Source organism: Falco rusticolus, chromosome 1 (genome assembly GCF_015220075.1).
Source record: "Falco rusticolus isolate bFalRus1 chromosome 1, bFalRus1.pri, whole genome shotgun sequence".
NCBI classification, from domain to species: Eukaryota; Metazoa; Chordata; class Aves; order Falconiformes; family Falconidae; genus Falco; species Falco rusticolus.
The window spans coordinates 71,011,702-71,030,072 of record NC_051187.1 but is presented as its reverse complement, the minus strand read 5'-3'; the positions used below and the strand labels follow the sequence as shown (position 1 = coordinate 71,030,072).

The window sequence follows — 18,371 nt, the reverse complement described above, 5'->3', positions numbered from 1 at the left end:
CCACGGGTTTTATCTTTTTCTGATTCTCCTTCCCATCCAATGGTGGGACAGGGAGTGCGAGTGTGGCTGCTTGGTACTTGATCACTGGCTAGGGTTAAACCATGGCTTGCTTACTTTTGCAATATTTTCAGTTTATGGACAAACATACAACTCAGGCTATGAAATCACGTTGATTAGGGAACATATTTGTTTCTATTGAACACGACTGCCAGGAAATACACATAACATTGACTGATTTGCATTTATGACAGAATTGCATTGTCTTCAACCAAAATAATTATTGATGGGACATTCAATGCTGCATTCATGTGTAGCTATAAAAATACAGTTGGGAATCATACAAGAAATTCATACTTATATTTTGTTTTCACTTTTTCAGTCACCAATCTGTAAATACTTGAATGTACCATTTTATGTTGTTGGCTTCAATGTTACTCAATATAGCTAATGATAGGTACATTTAATTATCCTCATAACTAATGGCTTTTGAAGTACAGGAAATGTTAATTTTGCACATCCATCCATTACATTTTGACATGTAAATGCATCACTTGAAAATTCATGTTTATGCTATTGATTTGCTGTCCTGTAAATACTTTAACATTTATTATTCTGCTGAACTGGACCTCTTCCCACAATTGTTCTAGTAAGTGTGTTCATTGCATATGGATCTCAAAGCAAACTGATCAAAAATCTTAGTATGTGCTTCATGTATTTATCCAAGGTGAAAAGTGAAGGTAAAGATAGATGACGCTGTCATTTTTACTGTGTTCTGTCCTGGCTTACTGATGGATGCCAATCTTAACTTGGAATTAATATATTGTGTTCACACGACTCAGAGTCGTACCTGAAATGCAGTTCCACCTCTGCTTTGCTCCATGTACTTCAGAATTCCGAAATACATGGACCTGCCAATAGCTTAACACTAAGGACTGCTGTCTCGCTGCATGGACCAGCACTCCCTCCATGGGTGTTCATTCCATGCCAACAGGACAAGAATGAGTTCCAGCATGAAGGTGCAGCACATAACCTCGTTCAGTAATTATTCCAGCACACCTCCTTGAATCCTGGCTGTATTCAGCCAGCTTGCTGTGCAGGTGGTGCAAATACAAGTCTTGATTCTCTACAGAGTAGATACAGAATGCAAGTGCAACCTTTAGTCACGCTCTTTGGTTTGTAGTAACTTTTGCTTTTGTAGGTATTTCTGTGACTATGTGAATTTGTTATGTCGTTACACATAATGAACAATGTGTGTTGCTAGAGCAGATGTGTGATTTAGCTACCTCTGCAGTTGCTTTTTCGAATTGCTGAAATGTACATTGCTCAGTGGTGGTGATACGTGAGGATATTCTGTAAAGCATGTTAATTTAATTCCTGCTAATACAGTGCCGCCTCAGATTTGTTGGTATTTTTGTCTCTTAGGACAGTGAAGACAATATCCATTTATGAATTATAGGATTGCATTGTATTTATTTATGTTCTCTGTTATTGCATACGAGTAAGCCAATACCTATAGTGCATCAAATGTAATTGTGTATAGCAGGAACAATGTTTTCCTTCAAATGTGCCTGCTATACTCATATGTATGCTCTGATCGCAACTTAGGATTCATGGCTCCAATCACAGTAATTTTCCATTCGAGGACATACTTCTCTTTCCCTATGTGTTCTCATGAATTTGTTCAAGGACCCTCTTTGCCCATTACTATCCAAATTCAATGTGATCAGCACAGTAAACTCTGCTAGCAAATTTACTGCCACATGCTCCCGCGCCAGTATATGCCCTCTGCACTACATATCATATACTTTTACGCAGCCTATTGAAACCAATTCCTTGTAACTTAAAAGAATATGGATTTTATATTGATATCTGGAAACTAAACCTCCTTTAATTGGTTTTACCCTCAAAATATACTCCAAGACTTTATTTGGCACATCTCTAGATTGTGAATCTGATAATAAAACTGCAAATGTCTAAGTGGTCTGTTGGCATTTCTGAAATATTTTATGTAGCTACAGCTAAAATCCTGATTACATTGAGAAAATGAGAAAGATAAAGCCAATAAAAGTAAACTGAGCAGCGATCCTAGGCCTTCATGTTTTCCCAGGTCTGTGAAACCTTAATGCAATTTTTTCAAGTTATAAAAAACTAAAGGAACACGCAAGCAGTAATGAAAGCTAAAGTAGGAAAAAACATAAGCCAGAAAAATATCTGGGAAGATGTCAGCCCTCAAAGATTTTGGTAAAACAGACACACAGAAAATATTTCTCAGAAGGCGACAACATTCTACCGCTTCTAGGATTTTTACAAAGCACAAATGTGAAGGCCAGAACAGCTGTATGCTGGTAAAGCAGCAGACATGCAAGGCCTCTGTAACACCAGCAAGTATTTCAAAACAGCAGCATTCTATGCCTTGCAGCAGCACTGAGATGTTGAGATGGGAAACAAAGCTGCTCTTGCAAGTTATTTCATACCAAAAAAAGGAAATGCTCCTGGCAAAACTTGGAAAAAATACCATTTGTGCTCTCTGTAAATAGTCAATGGGCTCTAGGAAAAATACACAGGCACCTAGCAGCAGTTGCTAGGCCATCTGATAGCAGGAACTGGACCAAATGCTGCAGTTTTGAGGTGTTTTTTACAGCCAGCCAGATGGAGGGCCCTGGGGAGGCTCTCCCCTGAGACTGCTGCACTGCTGAAGCAGCTTTATGGGGCCGCTGCAGGAGGCTCCAGGCACAGCTAGGGCTCAGACAAGCACCCCGCCGGGCTGGGTCCTCAGCCGCGTCCGCCGCCCCCGACAGCCACAGCGAGCGGGGCGAGCGCCCGCAGCCTATCGAGGCGAGACTGAAACGAGCTCCCGGTGCAGCCCGACAGCAACGCCCACCCGAGCCGCCCGCCGGCGCGGGACACTACGAAGCCCAGCGGCGCCCGCGGCCGCCCGGCCCCACCCGGCGGGAGGGGCACGGAGCAGGCGGAGCGCTCGTCACTTCCGCCGCCGGCGGGGAGGGCTTCCGGCGCGCGAGGCGTGCGGCGGGCCGCTGAGCTTGGGGGCGGCCTCGCGCCGTGGCAACGGCCCTCCTCCGGCGCTGAGCGCGGGAAGCGGAGCGGGGAGGGGAGGGGTGGCTGGGCAGCCGCCGGGGCCGGGCCGGCGGTGAGGGGAGCGCTGCGGGGCGCGCTGCCATGGGGGCTGAGGCTGCCGAGCGCTCCTCCGCGCTGTGAGGGGGCGAGCCCAGCCCTGAGCGCCATGGCCCTCGCCGGCAGGGTGGCCGAGTGGTGGGCCCGGCTGCGGAGCCGCTGCCCCGCTGCCGCCCCGCGCTGCCTGTCGCCCTGCCTGCCCGCCGGGCCCGCGGCCTGCCGGCGGCGGTACGGCTCCCGCCGCACGGTGAGTCCGCGGGCTGCCCGGGGGTGCGGGTCGCTTCGCCTGCCCGAAATCGGCCTGCAGCGAGGCCCCGAAGGCGGCCTTCCCAGGCAGGCGATGCTGCCCTCCAGTAGGTACTTGCCGCTGCAAGGGCGTTTGTGTCCCCGTGGCGATAGGGCTTGCCGTGCCAGGCGAGCTGCGGCACCCCGCAAATGCTGGTTAATGCTCTGTGCTGGTGCTAGCAGGGAACTGCGGGCTTGCTTCGCTGCCTGGCCCGGAGCTGCGTACATAGCCCCTGTAAGAGAGATGAGCTTTGTGAATCTCTATAGAATTTGCCACCACAGTTTTTCGATGAAGTGTTACTGATGGCTGTTGGGGGGTCTTCTGGTTCCTGATGCTGAAAACTTTGAAAAGCAAAGAAGCCACTTTTCTTCAGAATGTTGTATTACCTGGAACGTGCAGGAATTTTTTTAAAAAAACAACATCTTTTTTTTTTTTTTTAAGTGTTGGACCTTTCTGTGTATGAACCAAGAAAGTCAAGCTGACTTCCTGCCTTTTTTTTTTTTTTTTTTTAATTTAGCTAAGATGTTACCTGTAGCTTTCTCTTCCACAAAGTCTGCTTGCTCCTTATAAGTTCACTGCTATCTGAGCTGCTAGGTATTGTAGCTGTATTCTTAACATGTTTGTGAAGAACCATGTCCTTAATGGTCCCCTGAATCAGTTTTTCTTAATCCTTAAGTTTCGTAGTTGAACAAACTTGAAACTGTTTTTAAGTTTTACAACTTCCTGTATTCATAAGAACATTGTACTTTTCACGACACTTTCCAACATACTGATTTTACAGGGTAACAAATAAATATATATGTATGCATGACTAAAGTGAAACACCAGCATTTTAAAAATTGATGACAATTTAGTTTTTTTTCTCTTACTATTCAACCTATGCCTGTTCTAGAGAAAAGAGTTAATTATTTTTTTAAAGGCTTGTATTGTATGTAGAGGCTATAACTACGGTTTATGAAAATTTCTGTTTTTCAGGAAAAGTTCGATATGTCGATGTATCCTGTTGAAAGCATTAGAAACTTCAGTATTATAGCTCACGTAGATCATGGCAAAAGTACACTAGCAGACAGATTATTGGAAATCACAGGTAAGTTTCCTCATTTTATGCTACCTTTTCTTGACATGTAAGGGGATGTGTAAGTTCCTGTAGCTTTGATTATTACTAAAATTTCTAATATCTTTGCTCTTCTAGTGCCGGGTTGCTTGTGCTCTAGGCTGCCAGTTGTGTAGTGTTACAGATGTGAATATGATGGAACTTATTTCTGGTTGAGATCTGCCTACAAGGAGGGGGTGAAGAAGTGTATAGTTTAGAAAGTAACTGAAAAGGAATTGACTACCTTGTTCAAGATGTTCCTTCCATTCCCGACCAATCATCCATTAGACAAGTATACAGCAAGTTTATGACGTTTACTGCCAGGGTCTGGGTTGGACAGAAGGGAGGGACTGTCATGACCTAGGAATTCTGGACAGAGTAGTTTTCAAAAGTGTTGATGAAAGAGAGGAACTTCAGCTGCTTGTACTTAAATGAAAGTAGTGGTATGTCCTCTTGTGAGCAAACCATAAACTGCCTTTCATCGTGGCAGAGCTCACTGGTACTGAAGCTGACATGGTGCTGCATTGTAAGTTTTAGAAATGTACAGACCTATGTTGATTTAGATTTAGTGTGTAGAATAACTGCCAGTAATTAAGTGTAAATTCCATGGATTCTCAGCTGCTATAAAGACTTGCTTTTTCCTTCACTCTTAAGTGTTGGTGAAATTGTGTTACTTTTATATTCAGAGGTATTTATTTTGTCCTCACCAAAGTGCTTCTTGCACTTCAGTGTTTTTATTCCTGTGTTGTTATTAAGAAGAAGGAAAATTACCCCCCTTTAAAATTAAAGTGAGAAACAGAAGTGCTAAGGGATCTTCATAACTGTGACTCTGAAACTAGGCTTTCCTGGGGGGGGGGGGAGAGGATGCCTCAGAAAGTTCTCTAAGGTAAGCTGTAAAGCAATTGCTCTATCTCCCAAGACTAATTTCAGAATAGAGCTTTGAAAGAATCTTACTTTTCTTATTTAAGGAGTGAACAAAGTAAAACCTGAGAGAGAAGCCTTTGATCAAAGTAATTCTTTATGATTACGTCGTGTGTCACTATGGGCAGATTTACCTAATGTCTGTGATAGAATGGAGTTTTGAATTCAGATCTGTCAAGCTGTGCGCTAATGCTCTTTTTGCACTTGAGATTGGCACAGGTTGGAGCTGTGGGCCATGAAGCTGCTTTCCAGTGATAGAAAGTGAAGTTTCTTTAAACATCAAAATTATTTAGAACCAAATGGAAGCTTTGTTGCTTCTTAATCTCTGATTTAGGTTCACGTGATACTTTGTATTGTGCTTGTTCAGGAAAGTATTATATGTAACTTTATATGTAAAAATATATTTAACAAATGTTAAGAGTTAAACCATAATTTTATTTTAAAATGAAAATCTAAGTTTAGCTTAATGAGATTAAAAAGCTTCATTTGCAGCAGCAAGTCCCATATTTTCCTGGTTAATGGCATTTTCAAGAATGATTTGTTTTGAGAGTTAATGTACTGTATGAGGTAATACTGCTGGTTGTTTGGGTTTTTTTATTCTTAGGAACAATTGCTAAAACTGGCCGTAATAAACAAGTACTGGATAAACTGCAAGTGGAACGCGAAAGAGGAATTACAGTTAAAGCACAGTCTGCATCTCTCTTCTACAATCACGAAGGAGTAAACTACCTCTTAAATCTTATTGACACGCCAGTAAGTTAAGTATAAGCAGTGTTTGAATCACTCAAAACTGAATGTCTTTTTATTTAAAAGTAGGAGGTTTCTGGCTTCTTGTATTTATTGAATTATTTTTTTTTTAAAGACTTGTGAACATATATACAAATGGAAACATCACAATATAGAAATCTTTGCAAAAGACTTTAGAAATACCTGAAATTGTAAACATTTATTTTCTCTACAGGGCCACGTAGATTTCAGCTATGAAGTATCACGGTCACTGTCTGCCTGTCAAGGTGTCATACTTGTAGTGGATGCAAATGAGGTGAAGTTCTTGTTTTCTACTTAGAATTTCAGTAATTTCTTGAAGCAAGCAAGAGAGAAGATTAGCTTGTTTGTTTGTTTTGTTTTTTCCATCTGTGTGTTTGCTCCTGGTCTATCTCCATAAAAGTATTATGTTGCAGAAAAAGAGAGTTATGGGAGTTTTAAAAAATACCCAACTACTAGGGACAAATACTTGTGTGTTAATAGATACTGCAATTCCTTGGCATAGCAATAAAAGCACATGATTAATGCAGAGTCAGATCCTACTTTTTAGAGTGTGACCTTTGCAGATGGCCATCTGGAGAACTTTTAGTTATTGTACTAATACCTATTTGAGTACCTTCAGTTCGTAGTGGGAAAGCCAGATAATTTGTTCAACGAGCAACACTGTTAGTTGTAACTAATTGCCATTGTGGTTTTGATCATTTGTAATACAAACCAATACTGGCAACGTAAAGCTGAAGGTCACTATAGGCCGAATGTGAATAAATGTATTCTGGAAGTGAGAAGTTCTGCATCTGCAAGACCAATAAGTTCTTGATTGATCTTTCAGGAGAAGCAGGAGAGTGAGGGAGTAAAATGTTTGTAAGGTGATACTCTCATAAGTTTACAAAGCCTGTACTAAGAGGGAAATGAAATTAGAGCTCTTAGTTGCACTTTTATTTGTACAGGGCTAGAAATGTTTTTAAAGAGTCAGTTAACGGACCAGAATGTGAGCATTATGGGATCATGATTTTACATGTGGACAGGTTACCTTAAGAATACTTTTTTCTTTTAAGAATTGTAAGAATTTTCTCTATGGCATATTTATAATTGGACTGTGTAAGGGTCAAATGAATGCTACATTTTTCCTCCTCATGAAAAAAAAAAAAAACAAACCCCAAACCAGCTAACTTTCAATGATTATTGAACACTTGCTCCTTCCTAGCTTGGTGGGAAAGTAGACTTACGTAAAATTTGGTAATAAATACATTTTTTCTAAATGTACTTATGTTTTTCTATTTAATGTGTATATATATTTTTTAATGTCACATTTAGATACGTGATTACTTGGTATTCTGTATTTGCCATTCAGTCAGAATGCTTACAAACTCAACTTTTTTTGTTATAACTGCTAATGTATCTCCTGCAGCCTGAATTCTGGAGATAACGTTCAAGATTTAGGTCTTGCAGATTTTTTTTCATTTTATTTTTTTACATAAATTTTCGTTACTGCTTATTTACATTACCTGAAAAGTTAGGCCTATATATCCATAGTGAATATCCCCATATAAGTAATTTTCCCATTGATCTGTTTCAAACAAAGGGGAATACAACATGTAGCTTATTTTCCTCCTTCTCTTCCCCTCTATCCTCACTTGTCTCATCTCTGGTCCAGTTGTGATATTAGGCTTTATGCTCTTACTCCTTAGCATCTCTGTCTCTTTGTTTTCCCTTGTCTGGTATTTGGATCTGGAAGGTAATCTTCCTTTTTTCCTAATCAGAGCTATTGTTTTGTCATGCTTTTGAAAGAAATGTGACGTGCAGACCTTATAATGTTTTCTTTTTTGAAAATAACTAAGGTAAGTTGAAGACGTGTTCCTGCCCTCTGGAGTAACTACAGTCTTATTACCATGATAAGCAACCCATTTTCTTTGTCTTAGTACATTTGTTAATAGTTTGTTGTGAACAAAGAATCTGATTTTTAGATGTACCTGTTATGGTCTTGGCTATTCAGAAATAAATAACATACACAAAAATATGTACTTGGTGCATAGTGTAGGTGTAATACTGTGTTATCTATAAATAATTCCATGTAAGTCGTCACACATACAGCATTATTAGTTTGTCTACTGATAATCAGATTATGAGAAATGATAATTAGGAATGTTGTTTCTCAGCAATATGTTTAATCAATAACCTTTACTTATTTTCCATCCCCCAAATGGAGTGGATAGAATAGCAGAGTAACCTTACATTGTATAGTCTGCCTGAAAAAACCCCAACAAACAAACAAAACCCAACCGCCAGCTCAGGAAGTTTCCATGTTAAACTTTTGTAATGCTTATTTTCTAGGGTATTCAGGCTCAGACAGTGGCAAACTTCTATCTTGCTTTTGAAGCACAGCTTGCAATAATTCCTGTCATAAACAAGGTAATAAAAGTTTTAGAGTTTTATATTCAATAGTTCTGGTGTTTAAATGTGTAGAAGATTGATAAAAAATGTATCCTCAAATAGAAGTATGTAACCAATAACTAGAATGTAGTAAGAACTTCGTGTATTTGCTTTCTGTTTAATATTTTACAGTAGCTGCTGGGTACTTCGGTTTTTGTTTCATAAAATACGTGTAGAAGCATTTTACAAGCAGCACTGAAAAATTATTAATGTGTGTTTTATCCTAATGAGAACAAGCTGAAGCTCTGGCATTTCAGGGTTTCAGGTTGACTCCATGTTAAACAAGAGGTGAAAATGTTTAGATGGTATGGACATTTCATGGAATCAAAATCATTTAGGTTGGGAAAGACCTTTTAAGATCACTGGGTTGAACTGTAAACCTAACACTGCCAAGTCTATCACTAAGCCATGTCCCTAAGTGCCACATCAACATGTCTTTCAATTACTTTCAGGGATGGTGACTGCCATCACTTCTCTGGGCAGCCTGTGCCAGTGCTTGACAACACTTTCGGTAAAGAAATTTTTCCTAATAGGAAATATAAACCTCCCCTGGTGCAACCTGAGGCCATTTCCCCTTGTCCTGTCACATGTTACTCAGGGAAGAGACTGACACACACCTCGCTGTGACCCCTTTTCAGGTAGCTGTAGAGAGCGATAAGGTCTCCCCTTGGTCTCCTTTTCTCCAGGCTCAATGACACCAGTTCCCTCAGCTGCTCCTCATAGGACTTGTGCTCCAGACCCATCACCAGCTCTGTTGCCCTTCTCTGGACACGCTCCAGCACCTCAGTGTCTGTCTTGTAGTGAGGGGCCCAACACTGAACACAGGATTCGAGGTGCGGCCTCACCAGTGCTGAGCACAGGGGGATGATCACTTCCCTTGCCCTGCTGGCCACACCATTTCTGATACAAGCCAGGATTCTTTTGGCCTTCTTGGCCACCTGGGCACACTGCTGGCTCATGCTCAGCTGGCTGTCAATGTCCTTTTCCTTCAGGCAGCTTTCTAGCGGCTTTTCCCCAAGCCTGTAGTATTGCACAGGGTTGCTGTGATTTGGGTGTGAATGGCTGGAAAGGTGTAGATTAATCTACAGGTGCTTTGCCGAGCTCCATGCAGGCTGGTTGTGATGTGGCTTTTTGGACAGTACTAATCCCGCTTTTTGAAATACCAGATTTCTAACACCTGTGGTTTTCAAATTGAAACTTACAGATGTGAATGATTTAGAAGGCTGTCAGTGTGGGCTTAGGTAGTCTTATATGTATATGCTTTAGACTTAGCGATAATTTTTGTGCCACTTCTTAGTTGACCCTTTAACCTGAGAACACTTAAGACTCTTATCTGTGCATAGGAAGGACTTAGATAATTTGGGGTATATGTAACTGTCCTGTAGCCAATCATAATTTAAATTCACTGGTTCATGAACACTGGAATTCTTTCCATTTGAAATACTTTTTTCTGGTGAATCTTCAAGTGGCTTTTTATGGAAATAACTTAAACTGTTCTTGCTATGATAACACGTATATTCCTTCATGCTTTAGTGTGGTGTTTTTTTGGGTTTTTTTTTTTGTTAATGGTGATACACGGAGGAGATTACATGAGTAGCAGTTCAGTCTTGGTTTTAAATGAAATCCAAGTGCTGTGGTTTATACAAGGTTTGCAGACTGTGTGATTGGGATCACAAGTTTTAATTATTGCTTAGCTTAAGTTAATTGCTTTTTTTAGATGTATATTGTACTTAATGTTTAAACATATAAACAGTATAGGTAGCACTTAATGCTTTCAAATTACTTTGTAAAATGAAGATTTTTACCAGCTCTTGGACAGAAGTGTTTTGCCTAATGAAATGGGCAAAAAATAGTCTAGTTACAGAGGGTTACTTCTAGTTCCTGAAGTCAAGCAAGGGAGATGTTTTCTAAAACGAATCTTGATAAAGGCGTTTTCCTGAAGACACCTGGTATTAACTCATAAATACAGAAAGGTTCCTTGACTTGTATATTTGGAAACTACATTGCTGGATCATAATGGAAGATGTAATTGCCTGTATATTTAACAGTTTGTTGTTTTTCAGATTGACTTGAAGAATGCAGACCCTGAAAGAGTTGAAAAACAAATTGAGAAGCTGTTTGATATCCCTATAGATGAATGTGTAAGGGTAAGGTCTCTTGAAGTTTTATAACGTGGCAAATTTTCATTAGCTGCAAAGCAGATATACAGATGTGTACACCTAGTAAATCAACAGAGTGCTATTTGTATGCCATACATGAATTTCTTTAAAGTTCTTTAAAGGAGATTTCCAGTCTCCTGGAAAAGACGACTGCGGAACATACTTCTCTGTTAAAAATTCTAGTATGTCTTGATGAATGGCATCAAATAGATTTTTAAATTATTTCTCACTGTGAGTCTATATATTGTTTTCATTTTTACCATAATAATAATTGTCATTCAGGAGAGAAATTATTCTAAACTTTTTTTATAATAAAAAAAAATTAAAAAGTGTTCATAGTAATAGCATTTTAAAGTGTGTTTCAGAGTGTTTTTATGGATAGTATTATCTGTGGCCACCAAAACTGTCTAAGCTAATGTGACACTAGTTAATAGATCTTACTGAATGGGTGTAAGACATATCTCATAAAATTGTTGTTGGACTTGTTCTAGATTTCTGCTAAACAAGGAACAAATGTTGAAAAAGTTCTTCAAAAGGTTATTGAGAAGATTCCACCGTAAGTCTGTATTTAACTATGAAACCTTGTAAGGTTAATTAGGAAACCATGAATTGCATTTATACAGTATTGGCAGTAGTTTTGCACTTAATATTCTTCTGATTTAAATTCAATACTTTATAAAGAGATATGGGAGAAATCTGATGTTGGAGCTGGTTAAGTCAGTTTAAAATTGCAAATCAGATGGAAATGACACTTTGGATTTGAGATGCCTTTTAAGAAATGAATGTGTGAATATCAGCAGAGAAGGCTTCTTTATTCTTAAGAAGTGGGAGAGGAAAAATTAATTCATTCTGAAATGAAAGATGAGAAGTGAGTCGCTAAAGGTGGTACTTCATGACTGTTTATATAGCTTCCATGAAACTCAGTGTTTGAGGATGTGTGCTATAACTTGTTTTGAACTTTGCATTGTTAAAATGGTAAAAGTAATGGAAATCTGCTGTGTTTAGTTTCATATCCTGAACTCAACCTTCAAGATAGATTTACCTAAGAACTTGATGACACAGCTGCTAAATTCAGTTTCAATCAGCATATTGCTCTTTATTCTTGTTTCCTACTATTAGCCAATAATTTTAGTCCTCATATTAGTTAATAATTAAAGTTAAAAGAAGCCACAACGAAAATCCAAGGTTAGGTTTCCATGAAAGATGGCAAAACCAAAATATCAGTGGACTTTTTAAACTCAGATGTTGGAATGTGTCGCAGCACTCTCCAAACTAGCCAGCTGCAACAAAGTCATTTACCATCTCATACCAGCATACTCTTTATGCCAGTCTCTCTGCTGCCTTCTCCTAGTCTCTCCTCATCCAGGGTGCGCTCTCTGTCTCTCTCTTCTCTCTGCTTTTTCCTCCTCTCTTTTCATCGGCTCTCAACCACTTAACAGAACCAGCCACAGCTGCACCTTACTTACATCAGCCAACCTGCTGCCCCTGAAGCCAGCCCACAGCTGTATATTATCAATGTTAATTAACCCAGCTTCATTCCTCTACAGGAATGTAACTGTTGAATTTTTGTTTTCCTCAAGTATGATATTTTAAGCATTGGTTTTCACCTGTTGCTGGGTGTGATAGGTATGCATTTGATTTTGTTCTAATTGTACTGCTGTTGCATATGGGGGAAATAAAACACAAATACGCTACATAATACATCGTGAAACACTGAAATAACATCTGATATGTATTTACTGAAAATTAATGTCGGTTTTTCTGTATTAATATGAATATGGCCAACTTCATGAGGCAGGCTTTAAACTGAAGGACTTGGAGGGTCCGAAGTGGCAATGCTCACACCATTGCAACAAACTGGGGAATAAGCCAGGCCAAACAGAGCAGCAAGAACCTTAGCTGCCTCCCAAAATGAGAATCAGAAGACCAATCACCTCATATGTATGTATATCAATGTACGCAGCCTGGGGAACAAACAGGAGGAACTGGAGCTTCACACCCAGTCAGAAAGTCACGATATTATAGAAATAACTAAAACATGGTGGGATAACCCACATAATTGGAGGATCACGATGGATGGCTATAAGCTGTTTTGTAAAGACAGGCAGGGAAGAAGAGGAAGAGGAGTCATGCTCTATGTGGAGAACCTTGAATGTATATGTCAGCTATGGCGATTATGGAAGCCCTATTAAATGCCTCTAGGTCAAGATCAGAGGGGTTGTCTCCAAGGGTGATCTTACAGTAGGTGTCCGCTACCGACCTCCAAACCAAAATGATACAGCTAATGAAGCAATATTTGGATCACTTAAGCAAGCTTTAGGTCAACAGGGCCTGGTTCTTATGGGTGACTTCAACTATCCAGACATTTGTTGGAAGAACAATACAGCAGCTCACATGTCATCCATTAAGTTCCTGGAATGTGTAGAAGACTGCTTCCTCATACGAATGTTAGATGTGCCAATCAGGAATGAGGCAGTGCTGGACTTGCTACTCACAAACCAAGAAAAGCTGCTTTGTAATATCTCAGTTAGGGATAGCCTTGACTGCAGTGATCACAATATTGTGGAGTTTGGGATCCTGCTGAGCATGCTGAAGGTTAGTGCTAGACAAAGGTTTTAGATTTTAGAAGACCAAACTTCAGCTTGCTCAGAGCTCAGTTGGGAGGGATTCTGTGGGAAGCTTCCATGGAGGATAAAGGAGCTAGCAAGTGCTGGGAGTTTTTCAGGAATGCTCTCCTGGAAGCACAAAAAACATCCATTCCCTTTAAAGGTAAGGGAAGTAGGTGAAGCAAGAGATCCCTTTAGCTTAACTGTGAGCTTCTTAGTCTGCTCAAAATTAAAAGAGAATCATACCAGATATGGAAAGCAGATGAATACCCATTGAGAACTACAAGGGCATTTCCAGGGTGTGCAGATGCAATTAGAAAAGGAAAAGCTCATCTCAAATTGAAATTGTCCATAGATGACAAAAACTACAAGAAAGGGTTCTTCAGGTATGTGTATTAACAAGCCAAAACAAAGGGAAAATACTGGCTCATGGTTAAACAGGAGAGGTGAATTAGTCGCCAACAACACTGAAAAGGCAGAAGTTCTCAACACTTTCTTCACCTCCATCATTACCACCGCTGTTGTGCCCCAAGCCTTAGGAACAAAAATCCACGTCAATGCAAAGACAAGACCCACTGTCAGTGAAGGAAGAGTCTTGTACCTGGAAAAACATAATCCAGGAGGGCAGCACAGACTGGGATGTACCTGGTTTGGGAGCAGCTTTGTGGAAAGGGACCTGGGAGTCCTGGTGGACAAGCAGCTCAATATGAGTGAATAGTGTGCTGCTGCAGCAAATTAAGCCAAGAGGATGCTGGGTTGCATCAACAGGGGCATCACCAGCAGAGATGAAGTAGTCATCCCACTCTACTGAGTGCTTGTCAGGCCACACCTGGAATACCGTGTTTGGTTCTGGTCCCTGCTATACAAAGAAGATGTGGGCAGGCTGGAGGGGGTCCAGAGAAGGGCCACAAAGATGATCCAAAAAACTGGGCAAAATGATCTAGATTCTACTTTTGCCAAGAAAGGCTGGACCAGATGATCCCTTCCAACCTGGTATTCTAGGATTCTATGAAAGTTTTTGGAGCTGGTTAGGGTGCTTGCTCATTCAGTATTGCATGATAAACACACTGTGTAATATATTGTTTTCATTTTTTTGTGGCAGACCCCAGTGTCATACTGCTGATCCATTGAAAGCCTTAGTATTTGACTCCACCTTTGACCACTACCGAGGTGTCATAGCTAACATTGCACTCTTTGGTGGTGAGATTCAGAAAGGGTATAAAATTGTGTCTGCACACACGAAGAAAAGATACGAAGTTAATGAAGTTGGAATTCTGACACCAAACGAACAGCCAACACATAAGCTGTAAGTAAAAACTTCTTGCATTGGGACAAGCCATAAATCTATGTAACATACAAAAATCCTGATTTCTGTTTCATTTTTGCTTGAGTGGTAAAGTCTGGGAAATGTCTGGGGGTTTTGTTCTTGATCTTTGGTGGTGGTTTTCTAATGATTATTATTTGTAATTTAATGCTCAGTGTCTTTCATTTTGGGCATGCTGAGGCAGAAGCTTGTGGGGACTGCTTTTGGGGCACTGGTAGGGGAGGAAATCATTATGTATGCAGAACATCTGGACAGCTTTTTTTTAAGACTAGCATTTGATATTCTTATTCAGCTGTCCGATTTATTTCTAGGAACTACCTTCTTTGAGAATGGAAGGGAATGGGGCTTCATCTTAGTTATTGCTGCAGCATATTTTGAGGGTGGAAAACTTAAAATCCGTGAATACAACCGCTTCCAGAAACTGGCTTCTCATGGCAGCAGTGGGAAGAAAATCAGGTACTTAGAATTAGTGGAGAAGTTTTATCAGTTTACATCCAAGTATGAGTTAATGACTTTCTTGCGAGATTCTCAGTGAGACTGCCTTACTGTGTCTGGTGGGTTTGAGCCCAGCCAGCAACTGAGCACCCAGCCAGCCCCTTGCTTACTCCCCCAACCCTAGTGAGATGGGGGAGACAACTGGAGGAGCAAAAGTGAGGAGGGACTTGTGGGCTGAGATAAAGAGAGTTTAATAAGTGAAGGAAAAGGAAAAGAAATAGTGATGCAAAGGTAATCAATAACTTACCACCTCCCACAGGCAGACCAATGTCTTGCTAGTCTACAAGTAATAGCCACCTTGGAAAGACCACACTCCATTTTTTTTTATTGTCTTTGGTCAGTTTGGGTCTGCTGTCCTGCCTGTGTCACCTCCCAGTCTTTTGCCCACCACCAGCTTATTTGTTGGGGGTGCAATGACAAACAGAGAAAACCCTCAGCTGTGTAAGCACTATTCAGCAACAACAAAAACATTGTATATTATCAATACTGGTTTAGTCACAAATGCAAAACACAGCATCATATAGGGCTTCTGTGAAGAAAATTAACTCCATCCTAGCCAAAACCAGTACACTGTGTTTTACTGTTTGTCTGCTATGGGTTCCTCTCCTAACAGCATTATGTCCTGATGGAAGGTATTTGCCTCTTGTTTGTCCCTCAGAAACTTGCTGTGGTGGCAGCTGGTAACTGTTCTGGCTTCTGTGTCTTACATCCTTGAGAAGCTCCTTCTAGCTCCAGCTTTTAAACTGGGAGTAGCAGAGAATTCAAAATTCAGTGCTGTAGATGTACTGTTTAACAGAAGTAGAGCTACTTGAGAGAGCTCACAAATCAGGGGAGAAACAAATCTGTCTTCTGGACTGTGTATTGGCTTTTAGGGGGGTGATTTATTTGAATTTCTGCCTGGCTAAGTCGAGTAAGAAAAATAGTGGAAATACTGATAATGCCAAGAACCATGTCTGCATAACACCAATTTTATTTAGATATGCTGGACAGGTGGGCTACCTCATTGCTGGAATGAAAGAAGTAACAGAAGCCCAAATAGGAGACACACTGTTTTTGTATAAACAGCCAGTGGAGCCTTTGCCTGGCTTTAAGACAGCAAAGCCAATGGTTTTTGCAGGTGAGGACTAAACTGGTATAAAGTGGAATTACTTTTTTTCCATTAACAAGAGTAAGAGAACTGTTAGAGCTTTTAAAATAATAGATGTGTATATTAAGAGTTGTGAGAATTAGAATTTTAGCGAAGTTAAGCTACAGAGGCACATCATTTATATAGTTTTGTGTAATTTTCCCTGTGGCAACAGATAGGATTAATAATAGTTGCAGACTGGTTTTATATGATACAAGAATAATATGTATTTTTAGCCATTATTTTTGCTTCTAATGCCAGTAAACTCTTGATAGCTGGAAAAGAAAGGTTGAGACCAAAAAAAAAAAAAAGTAGTCAATTTTGGGAATTCTTTATCTTGATAATCGGGTTTCCATAATAATTGTGATCTTTTTTTTTTTGAAAATTAGCAGCTGTTTTGTTTTTGTTAAACATGGTAAACTGCCAAAGGTAATACTCGGCATGATTCTGTAAAATATTTGGCTTCTTAAGTTTTAATAGTTTTGTTGAGCTGTTGCCACCAGCTTCAGTAACTACTACAAATGCTATGGAAGGTGGCTTTAGAAAGAAATAAATTCCATACATCACTTTCTAGACTTGTTGTGAAGGAACGTGTAAAACTCACTTGAGATAAAACTTGGTATCATGGAAATCAGACAGTCTGACAGTGAATGTAGAAAAGTGTAATCCTGTAAATAATGGGGGTTTTGTGTGCATGTAGGTTGCTTCTTGGTGTAATCTACATTTTTCTGAACACGGTGATGTGAAAAGTGATACAGTAGAACCTATTTCAGGCAGTAGTTATACAAACAGCTGTTTTTATGAATTTCAAAAAAACATAGAAACCCTTGCAACTTTGAAATGGCACCTTTTTTTCCCCATTCACTCTTACATTTGAAGGAATGTCTCAGTGAAACCTGTCTGTGTATTCATTTATGCTTAAGCTATATGTCTACGCTGCAGCCCTGCAAAACAATGGTTATACTTAATAGTGCATCTTCCACAACTGTGAAGGACTAGATGAGCACAGTGCCCCTACCATTATGATCTGAGTGTTAATTCAGAGGTAATCTAAAACTTTTATTACATTTGGACTGATTTTAAAGAAAAAAAAATCCTTGTAAAGTTTTCCACATCTAAAAGCAGTTGGAACAGAAAGTAAGCTATTTCTGATTTCATTATGGTGTTCCCTGTAAGAGGCATATTTGAAAGTTACGTATGCACTAGATAAAGCTCTCTATCACATCATTTCTAATATGTTTCGACAGGCATGTATCCTGTAGATCAAACAGAATATAATAATCTCAGAAGTGCTTTGGAGAGGCTGACATTGAATGACTCCAGTGTAACTGTTCATCGTGACAGTAGTCTTGCCTTAGGAGCTGGATGGAGGTGAGGCTTTTATATTGCTTTCCTTTCTGGAACTGTTCATAAATTGAGAATGCAGATTTAAGGCAACTGAAGGTAGAGCTAAAATGAATTCAGGATTAGAAGCTTCAGTTCAAATTAGTGATAGGTAAAGGTCAAAAGCATTTGATGTTCTTACATTCTGTGTTTGAGCAGAGCGTGCAATTTGTTGTGATTGATAGTTTTTGTTCTCCAAGACTCGTACTATTCAACTGTAGGATCATTTGGTCCTTTGGAGGTTGTTTGCTTGCCTGGTACTGCCAGCCTAGCAGTGTAAACATGCTGGAAGGTAAAAAAACCAACAAACCCACTGTGAAATTCCAGGGAATGTACTGATACTTGCACCAACAGGATTTTTTTTTTCCAGGTTGGGTTTCCTTGGTCTTTTACACATGGAAGTTTTTAATCAACGTTTGGAGCAAGAGTATAACATGTCTGTTATTTTGACTGCACCTACGGTTCCATATAAAGCTATTCTTTCTTCAGCAAAGTTGATAAAGGTATGTTAAATTTAGTACAGCTTTATGTAAATAGCAGCTTAAAAGCCTCCTGTAATAAACATCTACACTTTTTATGTAGGCTAGTACTTTACTGGTGTTTCTAATGTTTACTATAAAATATTTAACTTGAAACTTTTTTAATGGATTT

The 18,371-nt window shown here is 39.8% G+C and overlaps 1 protein-coding gene across 3 annotated transcripts in view; it reads left to right on the top strand.

The window, feature by feature from the left end:
- Nucleotides 1–3,006: 3,006 nt before the first annotated feature.
- Nucleotides 3,007–18,371, top strand: part of GUF1 (GTP binding elongation factor GUF1) — a 25,006-nt gene continuing 9,641 nt past the window's right edge. Inside the window, exons 1-11 of one of the 3 annotated variants that reach the window (XM_037383966.1) lie at nucleotides 3,007–3,379; nucleotides 4,394–4,505; nucleotides 6,037–6,185; nucleotides 6,394–6,474; nucleotides 8,529–8,606; nucleotides 10,691–10,774; nucleotides 11,278–11,342; nucleotides 14,495–14,698; nucleotides 16,189–16,328; nucleotides 17,585–17,708; nucleotides 18,091–18,223. In XM_037383966.1, the coding sequence (XP_037239863.1) occupies nucleotides 3,242–3,379; nucleotides 4,394–4,505; nucleotides 6,037–6,185; nucleotides 6,394–6,474; nucleotides 8,529–8,606; nucleotides 10,691–10,774; nucleotides 11,278–11,342; nucleotides 14,495–14,698; nucleotides 16,189–16,328; nucleotides 17,585–17,708; nucleotides 18,091–18,223 (1,308 nt within the window). In that variant the 5' untranslated portion in view covers nucleotides 3,007–3,241. The other 2 variants (XM_037383956.1, XM_037383972.1) reach the window with 2 other exon arrangements.